The 25,821-nt window shown below is 43.6% G+C and overlaps 1 protein-coding gene across 1 annotated transcript; it reads left to right on the forward strand.

Moving 5' to 3' along the window:
- Positions 1-1,378: 1,378 nt before the first annotated feature.
- Positions 1,379-25,343, forward strand: NDUFS7 (NADH:ubiquinone oxidoreductase core subunit S7). The gene is made up of 8 exons (XM_070745525.1): positions 1,379-1,702; positions 3,265-3,301; positions 10,325-10,393; positions 13,131-13,248; positions 15,384-15,563; positions 16,909-16,955; positions 19,881-19,969; positions 24,453-25,343. The coding sequence occupies exons 1-8, from the start codon at positions 1,687-1,689 to the stop codon at positions 24,548-24,550; spliced, it is 654 nt and encodes a 217-aa protein (XP_070601626.1). The 5' UTR covers positions 1,379-1,686; the 3' UTR covers positions 24,551-25,343.
- The last annotated feature ends 478 nt before the right edge of the window (positions 25,344-25,821 follow it).

Consider the following 25,821-nt stretch of genomic DNA (forward strand, 5'->3'; position numbering starts at 1 on the left):
TGTATATGGATGCATCCCAAGTAGTAATAACAACAACAATAATAACAACAATAATAATAACAATAATAACAACAACAACAATAATAATAATAATGATAAATTAGATTTGTATGCCGCCCCTCTCCGAGGACTCGTGTTGTAGACTGTGTTGTTTCTCCCTGTCATATATGTGGCTGTTAGATATACTGTACTTTTATATTTATATTTATAGTTTATTAGATTTGTATGCTGCCCCTCTCCGAAGACTCGGGGCGGCTCACAAATTATTTATTTAGTTGTCATGTTTATGTAGTGAATGAATAGAATAGAATAGTATAGTTATAATAGTTATAACTGAGTTGTGGGTTTTTTACTGGGGTTTATAGTTTTAAATTTTTATATTTGACTTCTTTTTTATTGTATCTGTATCTTTTATATAGTTGTAAGCTGCCCTGACTCCTTCGGGATTGGGCAGCATAGAATAGAATAGAATAGAATAGAATAGAATAATTTATTGGCCGGGTGATTGGACACCCAAAGAATTTGTCTTTGGTGCACATGCTCTCAATGTACATAAAAGAAAAGAGACATTAGTCAAGAATCATGAGGTACAACACTTAATGATTGCCATAGAGTACAAATAAACAATCAGGAAACAATATAATATAAATTGTAAGGATACAAGCAACAAGTTACAGTCATAAGTGGGAGGCGATGGGTGATAGGAATAATGAGAAGATTAATAGTAATAGTAATGCAGCCTTAATGAATAGTTTGACAATGGTGAGAGAATTATTTGTTTAGCAGAGTGATGGTGTTTGGGGAAAAATGGTTCTTGTGTCTAGTTGTTTTGGTGGGCAGTGCTCTATAGCATCATTTTTTTGTATTGCATTGTACATGCTTATGTAGTAAACATTCTTGACAAATGTATATTTTCTTTTCTGTACACTGAGAGCAAACGCACCAAAGGCAAATTTCTTGTGTGTCCAGAATTCTAGTATATTATTGGAGGTGGGGACCCTTTGATTGCTGTATATGCAATGAAATTTCATTTTAATGCTGATCAGCGTACACTGAAAATGACAATAAAGTTATTCTAAGTCTTAAATTATAAGAAAAGAAAGGAGGAGAAAATGAAACGAATTCCCTAGACCCAATGGTGAAAGAGGCCAAATGGGAAAGCCAAAGGAAGAATTTAATTTAATTTAATTTAATTTAATTTGACTTCTATGTCGCCCAATCCCGAAGGACTCAGGGCGGCTTACAGCAACATAAAATTACCATTAAAATTACAAACAACAATAAAAATCCAATTAATAATAAAAAAGAAGTCAAGAAAAAAAACAATCTAAACTCTAAAACCCTAATTAAAACTCATAGCAGAGTAACTCAACGACTCAAGAAGGAAACAAGGAAAAAGAATTAGAATGGGGGGAAGGGGAGGGGAGAACGAACAGAATGAAGAGGAGAAATAAAAACTTCATTAAAAGATGGAGGATTAAAAGAATTAAAAGAAAGAAGAGCATTCGATGCACGACGAGTAACATCTCTCAGCCGCCGCCAGGGGGCAGCACAGCTCTGGCCGGAACGCGAGGCAAGGCAGCTCCGGTTCCGGCCCGGAGGAGGAGGGAAGGTGCACCGCCTGCCCTTGTCCGCAGCTAGCAAGGGTGCCTTGAAGAGCTGCGGGAAGGGGAGGGAGACGCGGCGATGGCTGCGCTGCCCGGTGAGTGCGAGCCGAGGGAGTGGGGGTCGAGGTTTCAAGGACGGCGGGAAGTAGCCACCAGTGGGGGGAGAAGGTGGAAGGGATGTCGGATGCTGGGCGTGGCTAGTGGGAGAACCTTTTTTGGGGGGGGGGGGGAGGTTGCAGGAGAATAAACCGAGAATAGACAAGTTGGCAGGCACTTAAAGATCTTCTAGTCCAGGGGTAGCCAAAGTTGGCTCTTCTAAGACTTGTGGACTTCAACTCCCAGAATTCCTGAGCCAGTCATGCTAGCTCAGGAATTCTGGGAGTTGAAGTCCACAAGTCATAGAAGAGCCAACTTTGGCTACTTCTGCTCTAGTCCAACATTGTTCAGGGCAGGAGCCTTTAAAAACCAATGCATTTTAATTTGGCAGCTTGCAAAGCATGTGGACTTCAACTCCCAGAATTCATCCATCCATCTACCTACCTACCTACCTATCTATCATTTTATTATATTTACTTACTTACTTATTTATTTACTTATTTATTTATTTACCTGCTTATTTACTTACTTAATTGTTTACTTACTTATTTACTTACCTACTTATTTACTTACTTAACTTACTTACTTAATTACTTATTTACTTACTTGTTTACTTACTTAATTACTTACTTATTTACTTATTTATTTACTTAATTATTTACTTACTTATTTACTTACTTACTTATTTATTTACTTAATTATTTACTTATTTACTTACTTACTAATTTACTTATTTGATTTCTATGCCGCCCTTTTCCTCAGACTCAGGGCAGCTCGCAACAGGAATAAATACAAAGCATATAGAAATCTCTAAAACATTCTAAAACCCCAATTTCTTTTTTTTCCTGCAAATGCGCACAAAGCAAAAATACACTTGGACACGCACGCATGTACACCGTTTTTGTTTTGTTTTGGTTTTGGTTTGTTTTCAAATCAGCTTTTCCACTCTGTATTGTTTCCTATTATTTTATAAAACCAATCATAAGGAAGGCGCAGGAAGATCCTTCCTATATAGGCAATCCTTGACATATGATTTTAAATGGGGCCAGACTTTCTGTTGCTAAGGAAGACAGTTGTCAAACAAACTGCATCCGATTTTACAATCTCTTTTTTGTTGTTGTTACGGCGAATAAGCAAATTGTTAAGTCAGTTGTCTGGTTGTTTTAAGTGTGCCCAGCTTCCTACATCGTTTGTCGGAAGCTAGCTGGGAAGGTCACAAGGTTGATCACTTGATTACTGCAACTGGCTTGCTGGATTCTGGCAAGGGGTAGGCAAAGTTGACTCTTCTATGACAGGTGGACTTCAACTCCCAGAATTCCTGAGCTATCATAATTGGCTCAGGAATTTTGGGAGTTGAAGTCCATGAGTCACAGAAGAGCCAACTTTGTCTGCCCCTGCACTAGGTTGAAATAGAGCACAGTTTTTTTCCTTTCGGCTTTGAAACAGATGAGCAACGCCCCCTAGAGTCAGGAATGACTAGCACATATGTGTGAGGAGAACCTTGACCTTATTCTAGCCCGTATTGTTCTTCTTTTCACATCAACCTTTTATTTCTTTTCAGTTTCTCGCCTGGTCCCGCGTGGCTTCTTCATTCTGAGGTAAGTCTGCCCGAAGTCAGCTCCTCCAAGAACCTTTTCCCTGCAAACGGAATGAACAGATAAAGGACGTTGGAGTCGTGCAGACGTTTTTTTAAAAGACGAGTCCAAAGACGGGCTACAAGAATAGTGGAAGGTCTTAAGCATAAAACGTAACAGGAAAGGCTTAATGAACTCAATCTGTATAGTGTGGAGGACAGAAGGAAAAGGGGGGACATGATCGAAACATTTAAATATGTTAAAGGGTTAAATAAGGTCCAGGAGGGAAGTGAAGAGAACAAGGGGGCACAATCTGAGGTTAGTTGGGGTTAAGATCAGAAGCAACGTGAGAAAATATTATTTTACTGAAAGAGTAGTAGATCCTTGGAACAAACTTCCAGCAGACATGGTAGATAAATCCACAGGAACTGAATTTAAACATGCCTGGGATAAACATAGATCCATCCTAAGATAAAATACAGAATATAGTATAAGGGCAGACTAGATTGACCATGAGGTATTTTTCTGCCGTCAGACTTCTATGTTTCTATGAGTATTTTCCAATCGCCTTAAGTTAACTGTGGATCTGATTTTCCACCTTTGCACATTTTCGGGTGGCATCCCGATTCGGTCCATTCTTAGAAACATAGAAACATAGAAGATTGACAGCAGAAAAAGACCCCATGGTCCATCTACTCTGCCCTTATATTATTTTCCTTATTTTATCTTAGGATGGATCTATGTTTATTCCAGGCATGTTTAAATTCAGTTACTGTGGATTTACCAACCACGTCTGCTGGAAGTTTGTTTCAAGCATCTACTACTCTTCCAGTCAAATAATATTTTCTCATGTTGCTTTTGATCTTTCCCCCAACTAACCTCAGATTGTGCCCCCTTGTTCTTGTGTCCACTTTCCTATTAAAAACACTTCCCTTCTGAACATTATTTAACCCTTTAACATGTTTAAATGTTTCGATCATGTCCCCCCTTTCCCTTCTGTCCTCAAGACATGGACTGGGAGACTTAGAAACATAGAAGATTGACGGCAGAAAAAGACCTCATGGTCCATCTAGTCTGCCCTTGTACTATTTCTTGTATTTTTATCTTAGGATGGATATATGTTTATCCCAGGCATGTTTAAATTCAGTTCCTGTGGATTTACCAACCACGTCTGCTGGAAGTTTGTTCCAAGGATCTACTACTCTTTCAGTCAAATAATATTTTCTCCTGTTGCTTCTGATCTTTCCCCCAACTAACCTCAGATTGTGCCCCCTTGTTCTTGTGTTCACTTTCCTATTAAAAACACTTCCCTCCTGAACCTTATTTAACCCTTTAACATATTTAAATGTTTCGATCATGTCCCCCCTTTCCCTTCGGTCCTCCAGACTTTGCTCACAATCACCGATGCTTTTGGAATCTGTCTGGACTCCTAGCATGCGCTCTGCGTAGGGCTGTCCTTGAAGAGCATTCAGAAGCTTCAACATGGCTCACTTTTTTTCAGTGCCGTTGCAGCTTTGAACAGTCGCTAAACAACTTTTTGTTAAGTCAAGGACTACCTGTAATTGCTTTTTAGGAGCGTTCAGCATCCGGAGTCACTTGTTTAAGATGGGGCAACTATAGAAATTGAAGGAGAAAAAAATAAATAATATAGCACCAGCATGTTTTCTGTGAAACTCCCTTGCTTAACCTTTGCTGGCTTTGCTGGCTGAGGAAGTCTGGGAGTTGAAGTCCACAAGTCTTATAGTTGCCAAGGTTGGAGGCCCCTGGCCTGAGACAATGGTGGGGGAGCGATGGCCCTTTTATGACAGCATGGCCGTCTCAGGAATTCTGGGAGTTGAAGTCCACAAATCTTATAGTTGCCAAGGTTGGAGGCCCTTGGCCTGAGACAATGGTGGGGGAGCGATGGCCCTTTTATGTCAGCATGGCCGTCTCAGGAATTCTGGGAGTTGAAGTCCACAAGTCTTATAGTTGCCAAGGTTGGAGGCCCTTGACCTGAGACAATGGTGGGGGAGCGATGGCCCTTTTATGACAGCATGGCCGTCTCAGGAAGTCTGGGAGTTGAAGTCCACAAGTCTTATAGTTGCCAAGGTTGGAGGCCCTTGACCTGAGACAATGGTGGGGGAGCGATGGCCCTTTTATGACAGCATGGCCGTCTCAGGAATTCTGGGAGTTGAAGTCCACAAGTCTTATAGTTGCCAAGGTTGGAGGCCCTTGACCTGAGACAATGGTGGGGGAGCGATGGCCCTTTTATGACAGCATGGCCGTCTCAGGAAGTCTGGGAGTTGAAGTCCACAAGTCTTATAGTTGCCAAGGTTTGGAGGCCCCTGACCTGAGACAATGGTAGGGGAACGATGGCCCTTCTATGACAGCATGACTGTCTCAGGAATTCTGGGAGTTGAAGTCCACAAGTCTTATAGTTGCCAGGGTTTGGAGGCCCCTGACCTGAGACAATGGTGGGGGAGCGATGGCCCTTTTATGACAGCATGACTGTCTCAGGAATTCTGGGAGTTGAAGTCCACAAGTCTTATAGTTGCCAAGGTTTGGAGGCCCCTGACCTGAGACAATGGTGGGGGAGCGATGGCCCTTTTATGACAGCATGACTGTCTCAGGAATTCTGGGAGTTGAAGTCCACAAGTCATCAAAGGGCCATAGTTCCCCACTCCTGGCCTTTATGACTTGGGGGCTTCAACTCCCATGCTAGCTCACAAATTCTGGGAGTTGAAGGCCACAAGTCATAAATCTTCAAAGGCTTAGAAAAGTAATGGCGAATGTATGGTGTGCATGGCCAAAGTAGCAGGCGAAGCCATGTCGCCCAGCACTTGTGGCTTTGCCTGTTTGCCTTCTGGTTTTCCAGTGCGCATAAATGTACAACGATCAGGTGTCCTTCACACATGCAGCAGTGCCAAAACCTGGTGTGCATGCGTGCCGGCCTACTGATGGTCGGGCGCGCATGCGTGCTAGTCGGCTTTTACGGAGAGCAGTCCCTTGGTCCATGCAGCAGTGCTGAAAACCGGCTCGCTGATTGTTGGGCGTGCATGCACACTAGAACCCAGAGGTTTGGCTTTTCCGTAGCACAGCCATGACGAGCACATGTGTTTGTGACGTTTCCGTGCGACGGTTCACCGTCACTGACCTAGAAAATCCTATCTCATTCATGTTGTACATACTCCTGGTCAGTTGGAGGATGATGAAGGAATTGAGGACTCTGATACAGATGGTACTTATGAATTAGTTGTGGGCCTGGGGTTACAGGTAGTAGAACAGGTGGGAGGCCAGCCACAGGATGGGGCTATGATTCAAGATTCTAGTGAGGAAGAATCAGACACTCGCTGGGTAAACCCTAAATTCAGAAGGGCCCAAAAACGTAGAGAACAGGTGTCTGGAAGAAGATATTAAGGGGAGGAATGGGTTAAATACTGTAGTGATGTATTTGGCACGTCAGGGGGTTAGTGGGGAAGAAGGGTGGAGTTTCAATGTTGCCGAAGAGAAATATGGAGGTTTTACTGTGCCGCTCCCAGGTAAGCAAAAGTATTCTGTGTTGATTAACAGTCAGGGCTGCTGTTTTAGAAATCATGCTGTTAGGAAAATAAATCTTGTTAAGTGGAGAAGGAGAAGGAATGTGAGAAATGCAATTAAGGAAGATAACAGACCAAGAGATAAGTGCCTGTATGAAATGTGTTTGAATTCCGGGAGAGCAGAGAATAAAATGGAGTTTCTTTATTCATGAAATAATTCATTTAATAAGAGTTATTTGCAATTGCTAAATTTCTACCAGAAACCAGAACAATTCATGGCTTCTATAGCCTTAGAAATCCAAGAATGATATAGGAGTTAAGTCAGTGATGGCAAACCTCTGGCACAGGTGCCACAGGTGGCACGCGGAGCCATATCTACTGGCACGCGAGCTGTTGCTCTAGCTCAGCTCCAACAATCATGTGTGGGCCGCCCAGCCGATTTTTGGCTCGCACAGAGGCTCTGGGAGGGCATTTTTGGCTTCCAGAGAGCCTCCGGGGGGTAGGGGAGGACATTTTTACTCTCCCCCAGCTCCAGTAAGCCTTTGGAGCCCGGGGAGGGAGAAACACGAGCCTACTGGGCCCACCAGAAGTTGGGAAACAGGCAATTTCTGGCCTCCAGAAGGCTTCTGGGGGGGAGCAGGGAAAGCTGTTTTTGCCCTCCCCGGGCATTTAATTATGGGTGTGGGCACTTGCGCATGCTTGGTAGTGCATGTTGTGTTTGGGCCTGGGCCAGCTGTTGCCCCCACAGATGGGGGAGACGCGGCACACAGTGACTGTGAAAGCCTGCCTGACAGCTAGGATGATGCAGCTGACAGCCAGGAAGATGTAGCCAGCAGTCAGGAAGATGGGGCAGAGAGCCAGGACGAATTGGCAGACAGTTATGGGGAAGGGGCTGGCAATTCGTCAGACAGTTTATCTTCTCTCAGCTCGTCTGCAGAACAATACATCAATTTATGCAGCCGTAGGGCCTTACAAAGAAGGGATCGCTTTAAGAAGTAGCATAAGCACACCTGGGCTGGGTGTGGTTCCCTTAATGAGGGCTAAACAGCATAAAAAGAGAACGGGGCCAAGGCAAACTGTGGCTGATTATCTGGGTGGTTTGTTGTTTGTTCCTGCTCTGAAGTTCCTGCTCGTGGATTGTACTTCAACGTTGGGGGAGTTGAACGCTCTGGGACAAGCTGCTGCTTTTGTGCTGTGAATATTCAGAGACTCTTGGACTATTTCTGCTCTGTGACTTTTGTATGGGTTGGCTTTTCACTGAACTTTGTAGCTGACTGAATTTTGCAACGAATCCTCTTGGTTTCTCCTGAAAGTAAGGACCATTTGCTTTAGACTTTTTTCTTTACTGTTTAAATACAAGTTTGCTGATTAACTATCCACGTGTGTGTTTGACCTTCTTTTCTGGACCATTAATCATTGCTTGAGGCCGGTCAGGCAGAACAGTGCACACCCATGCTCTTTCGGCAACCCGAGGAAAAAACCATTTGCCATCACTGAGTTAGGTCTTTGGAGATTTTCTATCAGGACAAACTGGGAAACCGACGCTACGAGTTTGCCAGGAACTCTAACTGAGTTAGCCTGCAGGGTGGCGCAGTGGTTAGAATGCAGCACTGCAGGCTACTCCAGCTAACCGCTAGCTGTAGTTCAGCAGTTCAAACCTCACCACCGGCGCAAGGTTGACTCAGCCTTCCATCCTTCCGAGGTGTTGTGGTTGGCTCTGGCCCAGCTCCTGCCCCAAGGACTGTGGATGTGGGGGAGACATCCACATGCTGCAGGCCTGTTTTGCCCCCGGTGGAATCTGCTGATGAAGGCTCCTCTGACCAAGAAGACATGAGTGACAGGGAGGAGGAGAGTGTGGCAGACAGCTCAGAAGGAGATCAATTATCTAGCTCCTCCTTGGATTCAGAACAAGAGTTAATGATACAGCCACGCATGCGGAGAGCGATGCATAGGCAGCAACAACTGAGAGATTATTATCAAAGAAAATGAGGCCACCTGTGGTTGGGTGGGGCTGTGGTCATTAGTGAGGCTGCTATAAAGAGCAGCCTGTGGGTTTGGCCATTGTGGAGGATTATCTGATTGTTGTGTTTCGTGCCTGCTTTACTGACTTTGACCTTTTGTGTGCTGATTTTTCCCCGCTTTGAAACTAAACCAGAGCAAAGTGTGTTTCACTTTGTGAAAGAAGAAGGACTGTGAATTGCCTCACAGCTGCAAGCTAGGTATCACAGAACTGATAAGGGACTTGTACAAATTACCAATTTGTTTGGAGACGAGTGCTCTTTGCTATACCAAAAGGGGGCTTCGTTTATTTGCATTTTTGGTATAAAGAACATTGTTTTGAATTTTCAAACGTGTTTGTGTCTGAAATTGTATCTGTGCATTTTTGGGAGGATTCTACCAGAGAGCTCGACAGAACACGAGGTGGGTCAAATGGGGACCCAGATTGTTGGGGGGCAAGAGGCTGATTCTGTAAACTGCTTAGAGGGGGCTGTGGAAGCACTATGAAGCAGTATGTAAGTCTAAATGCTATTGCTATTGCTAATGGAATCCCCAAAACTTTTATTCTTCCACTAGATCAGTGTCTCTCAACCTGGGGGTGGGGATCCCTTTGGGGGTCGAACTACCGTTTCACAGGGGTTGCCTAAGACAAATTTCCCATGGTGTTAGGAATGAAAGCTTCTCTTCTGGCGTCTTGGAACATGTTTTTACAATCCGACCAATCAGGCGTTTACAGTGGGGATGGTCCCTCTGATCTTTCAGCCAATCAGCTTAAAGCTCTGTTGGGAGAATTGGCGCTAGACTTATGGTTGGGGGTCACCACAACATGAGGAACTGTATTAGGCGGTGGCGGCATTTGAAAGGTTGAGAACCACTGCACTAGAGAGATAAGAGAGCCACCCCGAGTCTACGGAGAGGGGCGGCATACAAATCTAATTAATAATAATAATAATAATAATAATAATAATAATAATAATAATGATAGAATTTGACTGAATTTCTTCCTAAAGTTTTTCCAATTTCAAAGCTTGGCGGGACCCAGGGGAAGAGCCTTCTCTGTGGCGGCCCCGGCCCTCTGGAACCAACTCCCCCCAGAGATTAGAATTGCCCCCACCCTCCTTGCCTTTTGTAAGCTGCTTAAAACCCACCTCTGCCGTCAGGCATGGGGAATTGAGATACTCTTTCCCCCTAGGCCTTTACAATTTTATGCATGGTGTGTCTGTATGCATGTTTGGTTTTTATATTAATGGGTTTTTAATCGTTCTTACTATTGGATTATTTTGTATACTGTTTTATTATTGTTGTTAGCCGCCCCGAGTCTCCGGAGAGGGGCGGCATACAAATCCAATAAATCAAATCAAATCAAATCAAATCAATCAAGTGTGTTTTTGAAACTGGCTCTTCCGTTTCTCCAGGCTCATCCCTACAACCGTACATTCCGTGGCTTTCAACATAGGCTTCCTTCCTACCCTGTAGGGTTGTTGTGCGATCTGACTTGTAAGACTCTCTTAACTTTTGGCTGTTCTTTCAACAGGCCCATTGTGGGTTCCACCAGTTCCACCCGCTTGCTGCATCAGACGCCTTCAGCCGAGAGTACTGACAGGTATTCTCTGCTCCTGAAACACCTGATAATTTACCTTTTATTGATTTATTTACTCCGAACGGTGGCCTAGAGATGGAGATCTCATCTCAGAATCAGGAGGCTGTGAGTTCCATCCTGGATAGGGGCAGATAATTTCTCTTCTGGGCTCAATGAATAAATTGTCTGCTGTGAACTCCAGTGGGAAGAAATGGGTGATAGGAATTATGAAAAAAAATTAATAATAGTAGTGCAGCCTTAATAAATAGCTTGACAGTGTTGAGGGAATTAATTTGTTTAGCAGAGTGATGGCGTTCGGGAAAAATCTGTTCTTTTCTCTGGTTGTCTTGATGTGCAGTGCTCTGTAGCGTCGTTTTGAAGGTAGGAGTTGAAACAGTTTATGTCCAGGATGCGAGGGGTCAGTAAAAATTTTTTGACTCGTGCAGTATACAAGTCCTCAATGGAAGGCAGGTTGGCAGCAATTGTTTTTCCTGCAGTTCTGTGTGTGTGTCTCACTTCGTTGGAAGAAGAAGGGGTGTGAAGTTTCTTCACAGCTGCTAGCTAAGTACTTAATGACTGCTTAAGGTTAATTGTACAGACTACCCGGTTGTTTTGGAACCAGTGCTCTTTGCAATACAAAAAGAGTGCTTAGTTTATTTTGAATTTTGGGATAAAGAACATTGTTTTGAATTTTAAAACGTGTGTGTGTCTGAAATTTGTACCATTGAATTTTTGGGAGGCTCCTACCAGAGAGCCTGGTAGAACACAGAACCATGTATATCAAGTCTGTCATCTGCACCTCTGTCACTGTCTGGTTCGGTTCTGTAACCCAACAAGACCGACACAGACTTCAGAGGAGAATCAGAACTGCAGAAAAAACAATTGCTGCCAACCTGCCTTCCATTGAGGACTTGTATACTGCAGGAGTCAAAAAGAGGGCCGGAGAAATATTTTTTAAAATAAAGTTTATTGGGTTTTTTTAAAGAAACACAAACGTATACAGCATCATCACAAATATTACATATACTGTATAATCATTTCAAAAAGAGAAAAAAAGAAACAAAAAAAATGAAAGACATGCACCCAGTTAAAAACAAGAGAGATATTCTTGTTCTCTCTTGTTATATTGTATGCAGTTATCTGTATTGTATTGTATATATATTTACAATCTTACAGTTTTGGTGTACTGTATTGTGATTTTATCCTCTTAATAGAAATTCTTAATTTGAAATAATTTATGTAATTACTTAAAATTAGGGCTGTGAAAATATTTACTGACCCCTTGCACCATGGACGCAAATTGTTTCAACTCCTACTCTCAAAGGTCACTACAGAGCACTGCACACCAAGACAACTAGACACAAGAACAGTTTTTCCCCAAATGTCATCACTCTGCTAAACCAATAATTCCCTCGACACTGTCCAACTATTCACTAAGGCTGCATTATAATTACTATTAGTCTTCTCATCATTCCTCCCACCCATCTCCTCCCGTTTATGACTGCAGGACTGTAACTTGTTGCTTGTATCCTTATCATTTATATTGTTTATATTTATAAACAATATAAATTTATAAATTTATATTGTTTCCCAGTATGGTTTGATTGCTTATTTGCATCCTGTGACAATTCATTAAGTGTTGTATTTTATGATTCTTGACAAATGTATCTTGTCTTTTTATATGCACTGAGAGCGTATGCACCAAAGACAAATTCTTTGTGTCTTCAATCACATTAAAGCCCTACATGTCTCAGGGTCAGACTATTTACGGGATCACTTCTTGCCGCATACCTCCCAGAGACCAATTACAGCACACAGGTTTACGGGGACCGCAGAGGAGGGTCTTCTCTGTTGTTGCCCCAACTCTATGGAATCAACTCCCCTCCCCCGATACCCATACGGCTCCCACCCTGCTAACTTTTCATAAGGCCACAAAGACCTGGCTATGCTGGCAGGCCTGGGGGCCCTAAATCAACCACTAGCTTGACCACGTGTATGAATCTGTATGAATGGCAAGTATATGTGTTATTGAGTTTTAATTAGGGCTTTAGAGTTTAGACTGTTTTTTCTTGACTTTTTTTGATTGTTGTTTGTAATTTACCTTGTTGTAAGCCACCCTGAGTCCTTTGGGATTGGGCAGCATAGAAGTTAAATTAAATAATAATAATTGTTAGTATATTATTATTATTATTATTATTATTATTATTATTATTATTTATTAGATTTGTATGCCGCCCCTCTCCGGAGACTCGGAGCGGCTTACAACATAAAACAGTACAAATCCAATGATTAAAACAATTTAAAAACCCTTAATATAAAAAACAATCATACATCTCATATAAACCATAGGACATAACCTAATTGGGTGTTGACATACAGTAGCTAACTATGTTAGTCTGTCTAAATGTAAAGACTATACCTTTAAGGAAATATTACTTGTGGGCCATAAGAGGGCGCCAGCGCCGTTCCCTTTGGGGGGAGTTACTTTGTTAGAGATATTTTGCCGTGAGCTGTATTCTTGCTGTGTGCGTGGTTTGTAAACTATTAGAATATTATATTATTGATTCTGTATATTTGTCAATAATAATATTGTTGTATATACATTAATACTAAGTCTGAGTCATAGTCTGGCTAACGCACATTACCTATGCCACAACAACTCTGCTTAATGTGTGTTGAAGGTTTTGTACCAAGACATACTAATAAAATAATAATTTGACCAATAAAGAATTCTCATCTAATCTAATTTACTTTGTGGTAGTTCTGTCCAGGTTCAGGAGAAGACCAGTGGCATCGTTCAGAAGAAGCCGCTGCTCCCCAGCAGTCGAGGAGAATATGTGGTCACCAAGATAGATGATTTGCTCAACTGGATCCGTCGAGTAAGTAGGAGCATGTGACCGGTTGATTTCCCCTCTCCCACCTCTTCGGAGAAAGTTTTCACCAGAAGCATCTCTGTGTTTGAAATGCATTTGATATCAGTTGATCCTGGAGTCTCAATGGCAGCCCTGCGTCCTACTTTGCAATGAATTAGAGTGGGGGTCCCAAATGCTGGCTGGGGAATTCTGGGAGTTGAAGTCCAGGTATCTTCAAGTTACCAAGGTTGGGAAACACTGGAATAGATCAATCCCAGTGGGTTAAAATAACTCCCCAAATAACCTGGACCAGGAGTCGGTTCCTACCAGAATGGTAAAGGCAGCCACACCAGTAGCATAAGTTGAGTTGCGCGTGCAACTTCGGGTGTCTTACATGCGTGCAGCATAGTTTTGCTTTGGCGCATAGGCAAGAACCAAAAAAAATAGCCAAAATGGAAACTGCAATGGAAACTGCAGTTTAATGTTTCCAAATGTAAAATAATGCACTTGGGGAAAAGGAATCCTCAATCTGAGTATTGTATTGGCAGTTCTGTGTTAGCAAAAACTTCAAAAGAAAAGGATTTAGGGGTAGTGATTTCTGACAGTCTCAAAATGGGTGAACAGTGCAGTCAGGCGGTAGGGAAAGCAAGTAGGATGCTTGGCTGTATAGCTAGAGGTATAACAAGCAGGAAGAGGGAGATTATGATCCCACTATATAGAATGATGGTGAGACCACATTTGGAATACTGTGTTCAGTTCTGGAGACCTCACCTACAAAAAGATATTGACAAAATTGAACGGGTCCAAAGACGGGCTACAAGAATGGTGGAAGGTCTTAAGCATAAAACGTATCAGGAAAGACTTCATGAACTCAATCTGTATAGTCTGGAGGACAGAAGGAAAAGGGGGGACATGATCGAAACATTTAAATATATTAAAGGGTTAAATAAGGTCCAGGAGGGAAGTGTTTTTAATAGGAAAGTGAACACAAGAACAAGGGGACACAATCTGAAGTTAGTTGGGGGAAAGATCAAAAGCAACATGAGAAAATATTATTTTACTGAAAGAGTAGTAGATCCTTGGAACAAACTTCCAGCAGATGTGGTAGATAAATCCACAGTAACTGAATTTAAACATGCCTGGGATAAACATATATCCATCCTAAGATAAAATACAGAAAATAGTATAAGGGCAGACTAGATGGACCATGAGGTCTTTTTCTGCCTTCTATGTTTCTATGTTTCTAAAATCTCACATGTGCGTCCCCTCATATAAGTATGCACACAAGACACCCAAAGCTGTACGCGCAGCGCACCAGTAGAAACAGTCGGAGCAACCAACCAACCTGGACCAATGATAAGATAAAACAATGAGGGGAGAACCAAGGTTAGCCGGCCGTTCGTGGCCAGGGATGTTTGCCGTAAGAGGCATAACTTACGTGTTTTATGTTCACCACCTTCATAATATGAGCCGGGGTGGCGCAGCAGGTAGAGTGCAGTACTGCAGGCCACTGAAGCTGACTGTAGATCTGTAGGTCAGCGGTTCAAATCTCATCACCGGCTCAAGGTTGACTCAGCCTTCCATCCTTCCGAGGTGGGTAAAATGAGGAGCCGGGTTGTGGGGGCAATAGACTGGCTGTGTTAAAAAGTGCTATTGCTAACATGTTGTAAGCCACCCTGAGTCTAAGGAGAAGGGCGGCATAAAAATCGAATAAATAAAATAAATAAATAAATAAATAAGAAAGAAAAAAACTAAGAAAGAAAGAAAGAAAGAGGGAGGGAGGGAGGGGGGAAAGAAAGAGGGAGGGAGGAAAGAAAGAAAAATGGAGGGAGGGAGGAAAGAAAGAGGGAGGGAGGGAGGAAGGAAAGAAAGAAAGAAAGAAAGAAAGAAAGAAAGAAAGAAAGAAAGAGAAAGAAAATAAGAAAGAAAAGCCATGCTGAATCGGGCCAAAGCCCATTGAGTCCATCATTCTGTGTCCCCCAGTGGCCCACCAATTGTCCATGGGGATCTTGAGCAGAAAGAGAAGGCAAGACCCTCTTTTTCCCTTGACCTCCAACGATTGGGACCCAAGGGAACCCTGCCTGCCTCAACCAACATAGAGGTGGCACCTGGACATCTGTTTCAATCACCACCGATACATTTTCCCCCTTTTCTTCTCCCAGAGCTCCTTGTGGCCGATGACCTTTGGCCTGGCGTGTTGCGCCGTCGAGATGATGCACATGGCCTCTCCCCGCTACGACATGGACCGCTTCGGGGTGGTGTTCCGGGCCAGTCCCCGGCAATCCGACATCATGATTGTGGCCGGGACTTTGACCAACAAGATGGCGCCCGCCCTCCGGAAGGTACGACTGCGCTCATTACTCAGCCTTTCCGGGGAGGGGGGAATTGAGTGAGCTTTTTGTGGTCCTCCCGCCAATGGTCTCTCCCCATGGGGCTACCTTCGAAGAGTGTGCAGAAACTTCAGATTTCAAAGTTAATGGGGGAAACCAGGTTCACTTGACAACCACGTTACGAACAACAACTTAACAACCGTGGCAGGAAAGGTTGTAAAAGACTCGCTCCATAAATGTGTCCCTTAGCGAAAGAAATGTTGGACCTCCCTGTATATATTTACCATAATTACCACATTTTTAATTAGCCCTTCATGGCACCGGACCAGACTATCTACGAGACCGCCTTCTGCTGCACGAATTCCAGCGACCGATTAGGTCCCACAGAGTGGGTCTTCTCCGGGTCCTGTCAACTAAACAATGTCACTTGGCGGGACCCAGGGGAAGAGCCTTCTCTGTGGCGGCCCCGACCCTCTGGAACCAACTCCCCCCAGAGATTAGAATTGCCCCCACCCTCCTTGCCTTTCGTAAGCTTTAAAACCCACCTCTGCCGCCAGGCATGGGGAAACTGAGATACTCTTTCCCCCTAGGCCTTTATAATTTTATGCATGGTATGTCTGTATGTATGTTTGGTTTTACAATAAGGGTTTTTAACTGTTTTTAACTGTTTATATTGGATTGTCATATGCTGTTTACTACTGTTGTTAGCCGCCCTGAGTCTACGGAGAGGGGAGGCATACAAATCAAATAAAATCAAAATCAAATCAAACATTTGCAGCCTCCCCAGTTGTGTTCCACCAGTCAATTCAATGAGGGAAACTGGATTCACTTAAGAACGGAGGTGATTTGCTTAACAACCGTAACAGGGAAGGTCCTAAAATCAGTTGTGACTCATTTAACATTAAACAACTGCTTAACAACATAGGTTCCAGTCCCAATTATGGTCATAGGTTCGAGGCCTACCTGTAAAGGATTAGACTCGATCTCACGGTCTCTGTCTCTTGGCTCGGGCCTCATAAAAGCCCAGCTGAATTAGGTTTCGTTCGTTACGAACTGTAGTCAACCCAGTACTAACTCTTCCTACAGTCCTCCACCCAGATTAAGATTCATCCCTTGTCCCCACACCCACAAGTTCATCGCATGGACCACTCCGCTTCTCTCAGTGTCCACAATCCTCCCCTGTACTTCTGGCTGGTGCAGAACAAAGGATGACCTTGAATCCTCTGGAGAGAATTTGCTGTGGCTAGTATCTTTCCCCGTCATGCAACCACCTCTAACTCCAAAAATGATGACTTCGGCCTAACACATGTTCCGTTTGTTAAATCTAGCGCAAACTTTCACATTTCTTTCTCAACAGGTTTATGATCAGATGCCCGAACCCCGTTACGTAGTGTCCATGGGGAGGTAAGTTCACATTTGGTATTTTATTATCCTCCGGACTGGCTCCATTCCTTTTTCATTCTCCTCCCTTTTTTTTTCTTTTTTTTTTTTTCTCAGCACCGCAGCTGCGTTTATTGCAACACAACGGATTGGGTCATTCTTTCCCAATCAGATGTTTTAAAAGATATCCTCACCTACAAAAAGATATTCATAAAATTGAACGGGTCCAAAGACGGGCTACAAGAATGGTGGAAGGTCTTAAGCATAAAACGTATCAGGAAAGAATGAACTCAATCTGTATAGTCTGGAGGACAGAAGGAAAAGGGGGGACATAATCGAAACATTTAAATATGTTAAAGGGTTAAATAAGGTCCAGGAGGGAAGTGTTTTTAATAGGAAAGTGAACACAAGAACAAGGGGACACAATCTGAAGTTAGTTGGGGGAAAGATCAAAAGAAACGTGAGAAAATATTATTTCACTGAAAGAGTAGTAGATCCTTGGAACAAACTTCCAGCAGACGTGGTTGGTAAATCCACACTAACTGAATTTAAACATGCCTGGGATAAACATATATCCATCCTAAGATAAAACACAGGAAATAGTATAAGGGCAGACTAGATGGACCATGAGGTCTTTTTCTGCCATCAGTCTTCTATGTTTCTATGTTTGTTTATCGAAAATGAGAATTTCGGATCATTGGGGAATAACAAGATTACAAACCTTCCCGGCCATTGCAAAGGAGACTGTTTGGGGGGCTGGGGACCCTCTAGAATTGGAGGCAAAGAATGGCAGCTTGGAGGGGGGCTGTGCTACTGCAGAGATTTAGAGCAGTGGTTCTCAGCCTGGGGTTTGGGACCCCTTTGGGGGTAAAACGACCATTTCACAGAGGTCATCTAAGACCATGAGAAAAGAAAAATTTCCCACAGTGTTAAGAACTGAAGCTTCTATTCTGGCACCTGGGACATATTTATTTATTCATTCATTCATTCATTCATTCTATCTATCTATCTATCTATCTATCTATCTATCTATCATCTAGCTATCATCTATCTATCTATCTATTAATTAGATTTGTGTGCCGCCCCTCTCCGTAGACTCAGGGCGGCTAACAGCAGTAATAAACAGCTTGTAACAAATCTAATGTTTAAAATAATTAAAAAACCCTTATTAAAACCAAACATACACACAAACATACCATGCATAAATTGTATAGGCCTAGGGGGGAAAGGGTAGTTCAGTTCCCCCAAGCCTGACGACAGAGGTGGGTTTTGAGGAGCTTACGAAAGGCAAGGAGGGTGGGGGCAATTCTGATCTCTGGGGGGAGCTGGTTCCAGAGGGTCGGGGCCGCCACAGAGAAGGCTTTTCCCCTGGGTCCCACCAGACGACATTGTTTAGCTGACGGTGTCACGCTGGGGTTGACAGCCTCCAAAGACATTAAGAAACATCCAGTAGTTAGATAGTTAACTCTGTCTATTAATGTAGCTCCTCCCTCTCTATGATGTAACAGTGCTTCGCTCACTTCCTCCTCCTTGCAGGAAGAGAAGAAGAAGGCATCTTATATCTAGTCTTTGTCTCTAGAGATGTAGATGTGATTTTCAGCCGCTTGAGGCTAACTTTATTTTTTCTACTTTTTATAATAAAAGTTTGGTTCATTTTGATATGTATGCTTGTGCTTTAATATCCATCTGCCTCCGGAAGGTCTTACTTCAGTTCTAGCGAACTGAGTACTCTACTTGGTAAGATTTTCTGATCCGACAGACGGGACCCGAAGAAGACCGACTCTGTGGGACCTAACCGATCGCTGGGATTCGTGGGGCAGATATTTTTACAATCCAACCAATCAGGCATTTACAGTGGGGGTGTCCCTCTGACCTTCCTGCCAATCAGCTTAAAGCTCTGTTGGGAGAATTGGCGCTACACTTATGGTTGGGGGTCACCACAACATGAGGAACTGCATTAAGGGGTCGCGGGATTAGAAAGGTTGAGAACCACTGATTTAGAGGGTTGAACGGAAAAGAAATTTGAATGTCTAGATAAGGCCAATTTTCTTGGAATTCATCCCACAGCTGACATGGTGGTCTTATTCCAATGTCTATGTGTCTATGTATGTTACCGTATTTTTCAGTGTATAAGATGCACCAAAGACGCACCTTAGTTTTGGGGGAGGAAAATAGGGAAAAAATAATCTGCCTACCAGGTATTAATGTGGCTAGTCCTCAATCTGGCCAGCCGCCCCGAGTCTTCGGAGAGGGGTGGCATACAAATCTAATAAATTATTATTATTATTATTAATAATAATAATAATAATAATAATAATAATAATAATAATAATAATTTATTGGATTTGTATGCCGCCCCTCTCCGCAGACTCGGGGCGGCTAACAACAATAATAAACACAACATGTACAATCCAATAATAAAAACAACTAAAACTCCCTATTATAAAACCAAACATACACACAAACATACCATGCATAACTTGTAATGGCCATGGGGGAAGAGCTATCTCAACTCCCCCATGCCTGGCGGTATAAATGAGTCTTGAGTAGTTTACGAAAGACAGGGAGTGGGGGCAGTTCTAATCTCCAGGGGGAGTTGGTTCCAGAGGGCTGGGGCCGCCACAGAGAAGGCTCTTCCCCTGGGACCCGCCAAACGACATTGTTTAATCGACGGGACCCAGAGAAGGCCAACTCGGTGGGACCTTATCGGTCGCTGGGATTATTATTATTATTATTACTCAGTGACATTTGCTGGTTTTGAGTTAATGTGCTTGCTTTTTATTCCCTGATGGGGTCTTTAAAAAACCAGTTTCTAAAACACTTCTCTCTCTCTCTTGAGAGAAAGTAACAGTGAGAAAAGGGGCCTGTCGCCCAGAAGGAAAAAGGCCCTCCCCTATTATAAAAGCTTGCTTTACGGAGGATCCCCAACGCTGTCTTCTTTTCCTTCAGCTGTGCCAACGGTGGAGGTTACTATCACTACTCGTATTCCGTGGTGAGGGGCTGTGACCGGATCGTGCCCGTGGACATCTACGTGCCAGGTAAAGGGAAGGGCATTGAGAGGTCTCTTCCTAGCTCAACTTCCCCAAACTGCAGCCCCAGAAGGGAAGGTCATACGGGGACCAGATAAAAGAATCCAGGCCCCACTTCAGTAGTCGGTGGAAGAACGGTGCAAGCAATAATATAATACAGTGTTCCCTCGATTTCCGCAGGGCATGCATTCCGAGACCGCCCGCGAAAGTCGAATTTCCGCGAAGTAGAGATGCAGAAATAAATACACAATTTTTGGCTATGGACAGTATCACAAGTCTTCCCTTAACACTTTACACCCCTAAATTACCATTTCCCATTCCCTTAACAACCATTTACTCACCATTATTACTGGTACTCACCATTGAATAGTGATTCTGATATTTATAAACATAATTATTTATTAACAATAATAAATTTTTTTATTTATTTGCAAAAATTATTAGTTTGGTGATGACGTATGATGTCATCAGATGGAAAAAAACGTGGTAAAGTGATCCCTCGATTATCGCGAGGGTTCCGTTCCAAGACCCCTCGCGATAATCGATTTTTCGCAATGTAGGGTTGCGGAAGTAAAAACACCATCTGCGCATGTGCGCCCTTCCCCCCCCCATGGCCGCGCATGCGCAGATGGTGGAGGTGGGGAGCGACGAAAGTGCGGAAGCCGACAGATTGCTTTGAATGTCGGCTGCCCCCGCCCCCCCAGCACCCCGCTCGCCCGCCCTTCGCCCGGCCACCCGCCCTTCGCTCGCTGCTCGCCCGGCCACCCGGGTTCGGGGGGGTGCTGGGAAGCCCCCCAGGCCGGCTGCGACCTTTTAAAACAGCCGCGCCGCTTCCCAGCTGAGTCCTGAAGCCAAACGCGGAAGTTCGCCTTTGGCGTTTGGCTTCAGGACTCAGCTGGGAAGCGGCGCGGCTGTTTTAAAGGGTCGCAGCCGGCCTGGGGGGCTTCCCAGCACCCCCCGAACCCGGGTTGGGGGTTCGGGGGGGGTGCTGGGAAGCCCCCCAGGCCGGCTGCGACCTTTTAAAACAGCCGCGCCGCTTCCCAGCTGACTCCCGAAGCCAAACGCGGAAGTGGGTTTTTTTTAAATTAATATTTTTTTTTTAATCGCGATATAGCGTTTCGCGAAGATCGAGATCGCGAAACTCGAGGGATCACTGTATAGGAAAAAAGCCGCGAAGTATTTTTTAATTAATATTTTTTGAAAAACAGTGGTATAGGCTATTCACGAAGTTTGAACCCACGAAAATCGAGGTATGAGCCGAGGCGGCGCAGTGTGTAGAGTGCAGTACTGCAGGCCACTAAAGCTGACTGCTAGATCAGCAGGTCAGCGGTTCAAATCTCACCACCGGCTCAAGGTTGACTCAGCCTTCCATCCTTCCGAGGTGGGTAAAATTTGGCAGGGGGGAGAGGGGCAATAGGCTGACTCTGTAAAACTGCTTAGAGAGGGCTATAAAGTCCAAATGCTATTGGTATTGCTAAATACTCCATAGTAACATGGCAGTTGCCAGTCACTGAAATTTTGATCATATAAGCCTGGAGATGTTACAACAGTCATTAAGGGCAAGGACTGGTCGCTATAACTTTGAATCACAATTACAATGCTGCTGTAACCTCGAATCATCGCTAAACAGATGGTTGTGATGAGAGGCCCTTGGTGCTCTCTCGGCTTGATGGTTTTCTTTTAGACATTTCATGACCAAATGAGGCAACATCATCAGTGCCTGGGAGAAAGGAGTAAGGTTGGTCTGAATACTCCCTTCTAGCAAAGATTGTGTTGCCTAGTTTGTGAAGCATCTGCAAGAAAATCATGAAGCTCAGAGAACAAGAAGGACCCCTCATTTCAACCCTGAACTACAAATATAGTGGTACCTCTACTTAAGAACTTACAGGTCCTATAATTCATTCCATGACCAAGTTTCCGTATCAGGACAGACTTCATGAACTCAATCTGTATAGTCTGGAGGACAGAAGGGAAAGTGGGGACATGATCGAAACATTTAAATATGTCAAAGGGTTAAATAAGGTCCAGGAGGGAAGTGTTTTTAATAGGAAAGTGAACACAAGAACAAGGGGGAACAATATGAAGTTAGTTGGGGGAAAGATCAGAAGCAACATGAGAAAATATTATTTTACTGAAAGAGTAGTAGATCCTTGGAACAAACTTCCAGCAGACGTGGTAGATAAATCCACAGGAACTGGATTTAAACATGCCTGGGATAAACATATATCCATCCTAAGATAAAATACAGAAAATAGCATAAGGGCAGACTAGATGGACCAGGAGGTCTTTTTCTGCTGTCAGTCTTCTATGTTTCTATGTTCTTAAGTAAAGAAGATTGTAAGTAGAAGCAATTTTTCCCATAGGAATCAATGTAAAAGTAAATAATGCGTGCAAACCCATTAGGAAAGAAATAAAAGCTCAGAATTTGGGTGGGAGGAAGAGGAGGAAGAAGAGGAGGAGGACAGTCGCTGCCGAAGGAAGAAGGTGAAGGGAACCAAAAAAATCCAAAACTTTAAGGCCTAAAGAAAAAAAGAGGGACTCTAAGGCAGCGAGGAGCACATGCCTCCCATAGACCCGGCGCGAGGCTGCCTCCCATACACTGCGCCAGAGAGAAAAACCCAGACGGGTGAGAGGGGAAGCACCACCGAAAGGCTCCTCTGGCAGCCCAGAAAAGCCAGAGATGGCTGGGATTAAAGGGGGAATGGCAGGAAACTGGCCAGGCCTTCATGCCGCTCTCAAATTTCCTGGGAAATTTTTCCGGGCTCTTGTTCTTAATTAGAAAATGGTTCTTAAGAAGAGGCAAAAAAAAATTGAACACCTGGTTCTTATCTAGAAAAGTTCTTAAGTAGAGGCGTTCTTAGGTAGAGGTACCACTGTACTGTATTCTCCTTTGTTGGGAATCGTCGTAAGTCTATACAATTCCCAACCCTGGAGGCTTTTCTACCTCTCTGAGTTAATTTATGATGGAGAGCTGGAGGAAGGGAGGTCCCCTTGCTATGACCTAGGACAGTGATGGCGAACCTATGTCACTAGTGCCACAGGTGGCACACTGAGTAGGTGTGAGTAGGATGCTTGGCTGCATAGCTGGAGGTATAACAAGCAGGAAGAGAGAGATTATGATCCTGCTATATAGAGTGCTGGTAATACCACATTTGGAATACTGTGTTCAGTTCTGGAGACCTCACCTACAAAAAGATATTGACAAAATTGAACGGGTCCAAAGACGGGCTACAAGAATGGTGGAAGGAAAGACTTCATGAACTCAATCTGTATAGTCTGGAGGACAGGAGGAAAAGGGGGGACGTGATCGAAACATTTAAATATGTTAAAGGGTTAAATAAGGTCCAGGAGGGAAGTGTTTTTAATAGGAAAGTGAACCCAAGAACAAGGGGACACAATCTGAAGTTAGTTGGGGGAAAGATCAAAAGCAACATGAGAAAATATTATTTTACTGAAAGAGTAGTAGATCCTTGGAACAAACTCCCAGCAGATGTGGGTAGATAAATCCACAGTCACTGAATTTAAACATGCCTGGGATAAACATATATCCATCCTAAGACAAAATACAGAAAATAGTATAAGGGCAGACTATGTGGACCATGAGGTCTTTTTCTGCCGTCAGTCTTCTATGTTTCTATGTTTCTATGAGCCATATCTGCTGGCACGCGAGCGTTGCCCTAGCTCAGCTCAGTTCCAATGTGCATGTGTGTGTCAGCCAACTTATTTTTGGCTTGCACAGAGGTTCTGGGAGGACGTTTTTGGCTTCCAGACAGCCTCTGGGGGGATGGGGGAGGGCGTTTTTACCCTTCCCAGGCTACAGGGAAGCCTTTGGAGCCTTGGGAGGACAAAACATGAGCCTACTGGGCCCACCAGAAGTTGGGAAACGGGACGTTTCTGGCCTCCATAGGGCATCTGGGGGATGGTGGAAGCTGTTTTTGGCCTACCCAGCCATTGAATTATGGGTGTGGGCACTCGCGCATGCCTGAAAGCACATGTGCATGCTCTTTCAGCACCCGAGGGGAAAAAGGTTCACCATCACTGGCCTAGGAATTTTAGAAACATAGAAACATAGAAGACTGACGGCAGAAAAAGACCTCATGGTCCATCTAGTCTGCCCTTATACTATTTCCTGTATTTTATCTTACAATGGATATATGTTTATCCCAGGCGTGTTTAAATTCAGTTACTGTGGATTTACCAACCACGTCTGCTGGAAGTTTATTCCAAGCATCTACTACTCTTTCAGTAAAATAATATTTTCTCCCGTTGCTTCTGATCTTTCCCCCAACTAACTTCAGATTGTGTCCCCTTGTTCTTGGGTTCACTTTCCTATTAAAAACACTTCCCTCCTGGACCTTATTTAACCCTTTAACATATTTAAATGTTTCGATCATGTCCCCCCTTTTCCTTCTGTCCTCCAGACTATACAGATTGAGTTCATGAAGTCTTTCCTTAATTTTAATTTCTGTGGTCGATGTTTTGCCTCTTGCAGGCTGCCCTCCCACTGCTGAGGCTCTCCTGTACGGAATCCTGCAGCTCCAGAGGAAGATTAAACGGGCGAAGGCCATGCAGATCTGGTATCGGAAATGACGGGCTTGTTTGCAAGCGGCCATGTTGAAAATGGCCGCCCTAACCGTAGCCGTAGCACAGACGTTAAACTGCTGAGTATAAACTTTGTCAATAAAACTTGTAATTATTGTATCTGGAGAATCGGTTTTGGAGCTTTTGAGTGCTTTCTGCAAGTGTAGGGAGTGGTCCTCAAACCAACTCTGGTAATGATAGATTCTGAGGAGGATGAGCCAGGCCCATCTTCGTACCGTGGGCCCGTGGTGTGGCCAGCTGAGGCAGAGAGTGAGAGTGAGGGAGAAATAGACCTGGATGAACCTGAAGAAACACCAGAGGTGGCAGATATGCCAATGACAGGCGGGTCTGATATGGAGGAGGAGGAGGAAGATCGAGAGCCTTTGCTAGATGCCTGCTTTAGAAGACAATAATACTTGTATGGGAAAAGGAAGAAGTTTGTAGTTTTTTAAATCTATTGTTGAATTGTTGACCACTCCCCATAGGTATTTAAGGGTGGCTGATGGGAAATTCGGGGTGGAGTTTCAACATTTTGATGTTTAGAGGTTCCAGCCTTGTTACGCTAGCCAACTGTTATTTCTCTGCTACAATCCTTGCCCTGTCTGCGGAGAGTCTGGAAAAGTGTAATTGTTAGTCAGTGAAACTGAAGACTCTTTATCTCATAAAGGAATTCGCAGTTAGCTTTGATGCTGGACTGTTATCTTTTAACTCCTCTCGCTGAGAAGCTGCCAAGATGAATTCACACGCATGAATTGGGCTTGTCTAAATGATGCTTTCTATATAAAAAGATTGATTTGAAAGATCAGCGCGTGGATTCCTCCTTTGTTTTCCATCTGCGTAGGCCCCAGGATAGAACAGCCAGGAATATAAATCCTTCTATTCCCCACCATCCAGTCAGAGCTGAAGAAGCTTTTTGGATAAGAAAACGAAACATCTTTAAAGAAAATTTGGAGTACTGTGTTCAGTTCTGGAGACCTCACCTACAAAAAGATATTGACAAAATTGAACAGGTCCAAAGACGGGCTACAAGAATGGTGGAAGGTCTTAAGCATAAAACGTATCAGGAAAGACTTAATGAACTCAATCTGTATAGTCTGGAGGACAGAAGGAAAAGGGGGGACATGATCGAAACATTTAAATATGTCAAAGGGTTAAATAAGGTTCAGGAGGGAAGTGTTTTTAATAGAAAAGTGAACACAAGAACAAGGGGACACAATCTGAAATTAGTTGGGGGAAAGATCAAAGGCAACGTGAGAAAATATTATTTTACTGAAAGAGTA

The sequence above is a fragment of the Erythrolamprus reginae genome, chromosome 1, assembly GCF_031021105.1.
Source record: "Erythrolamprus reginae isolate rEryReg1 chromosome 1, rEryReg1.hap1, whole genome shotgun sequence".
Taxonomy (NCBI): domain Eukaryota; kingdom Metazoa; phylum Chordata; class Lepidosauria; order Squamata; family Dipsadidae; genus Erythrolamprus; species Erythrolamprus reginae.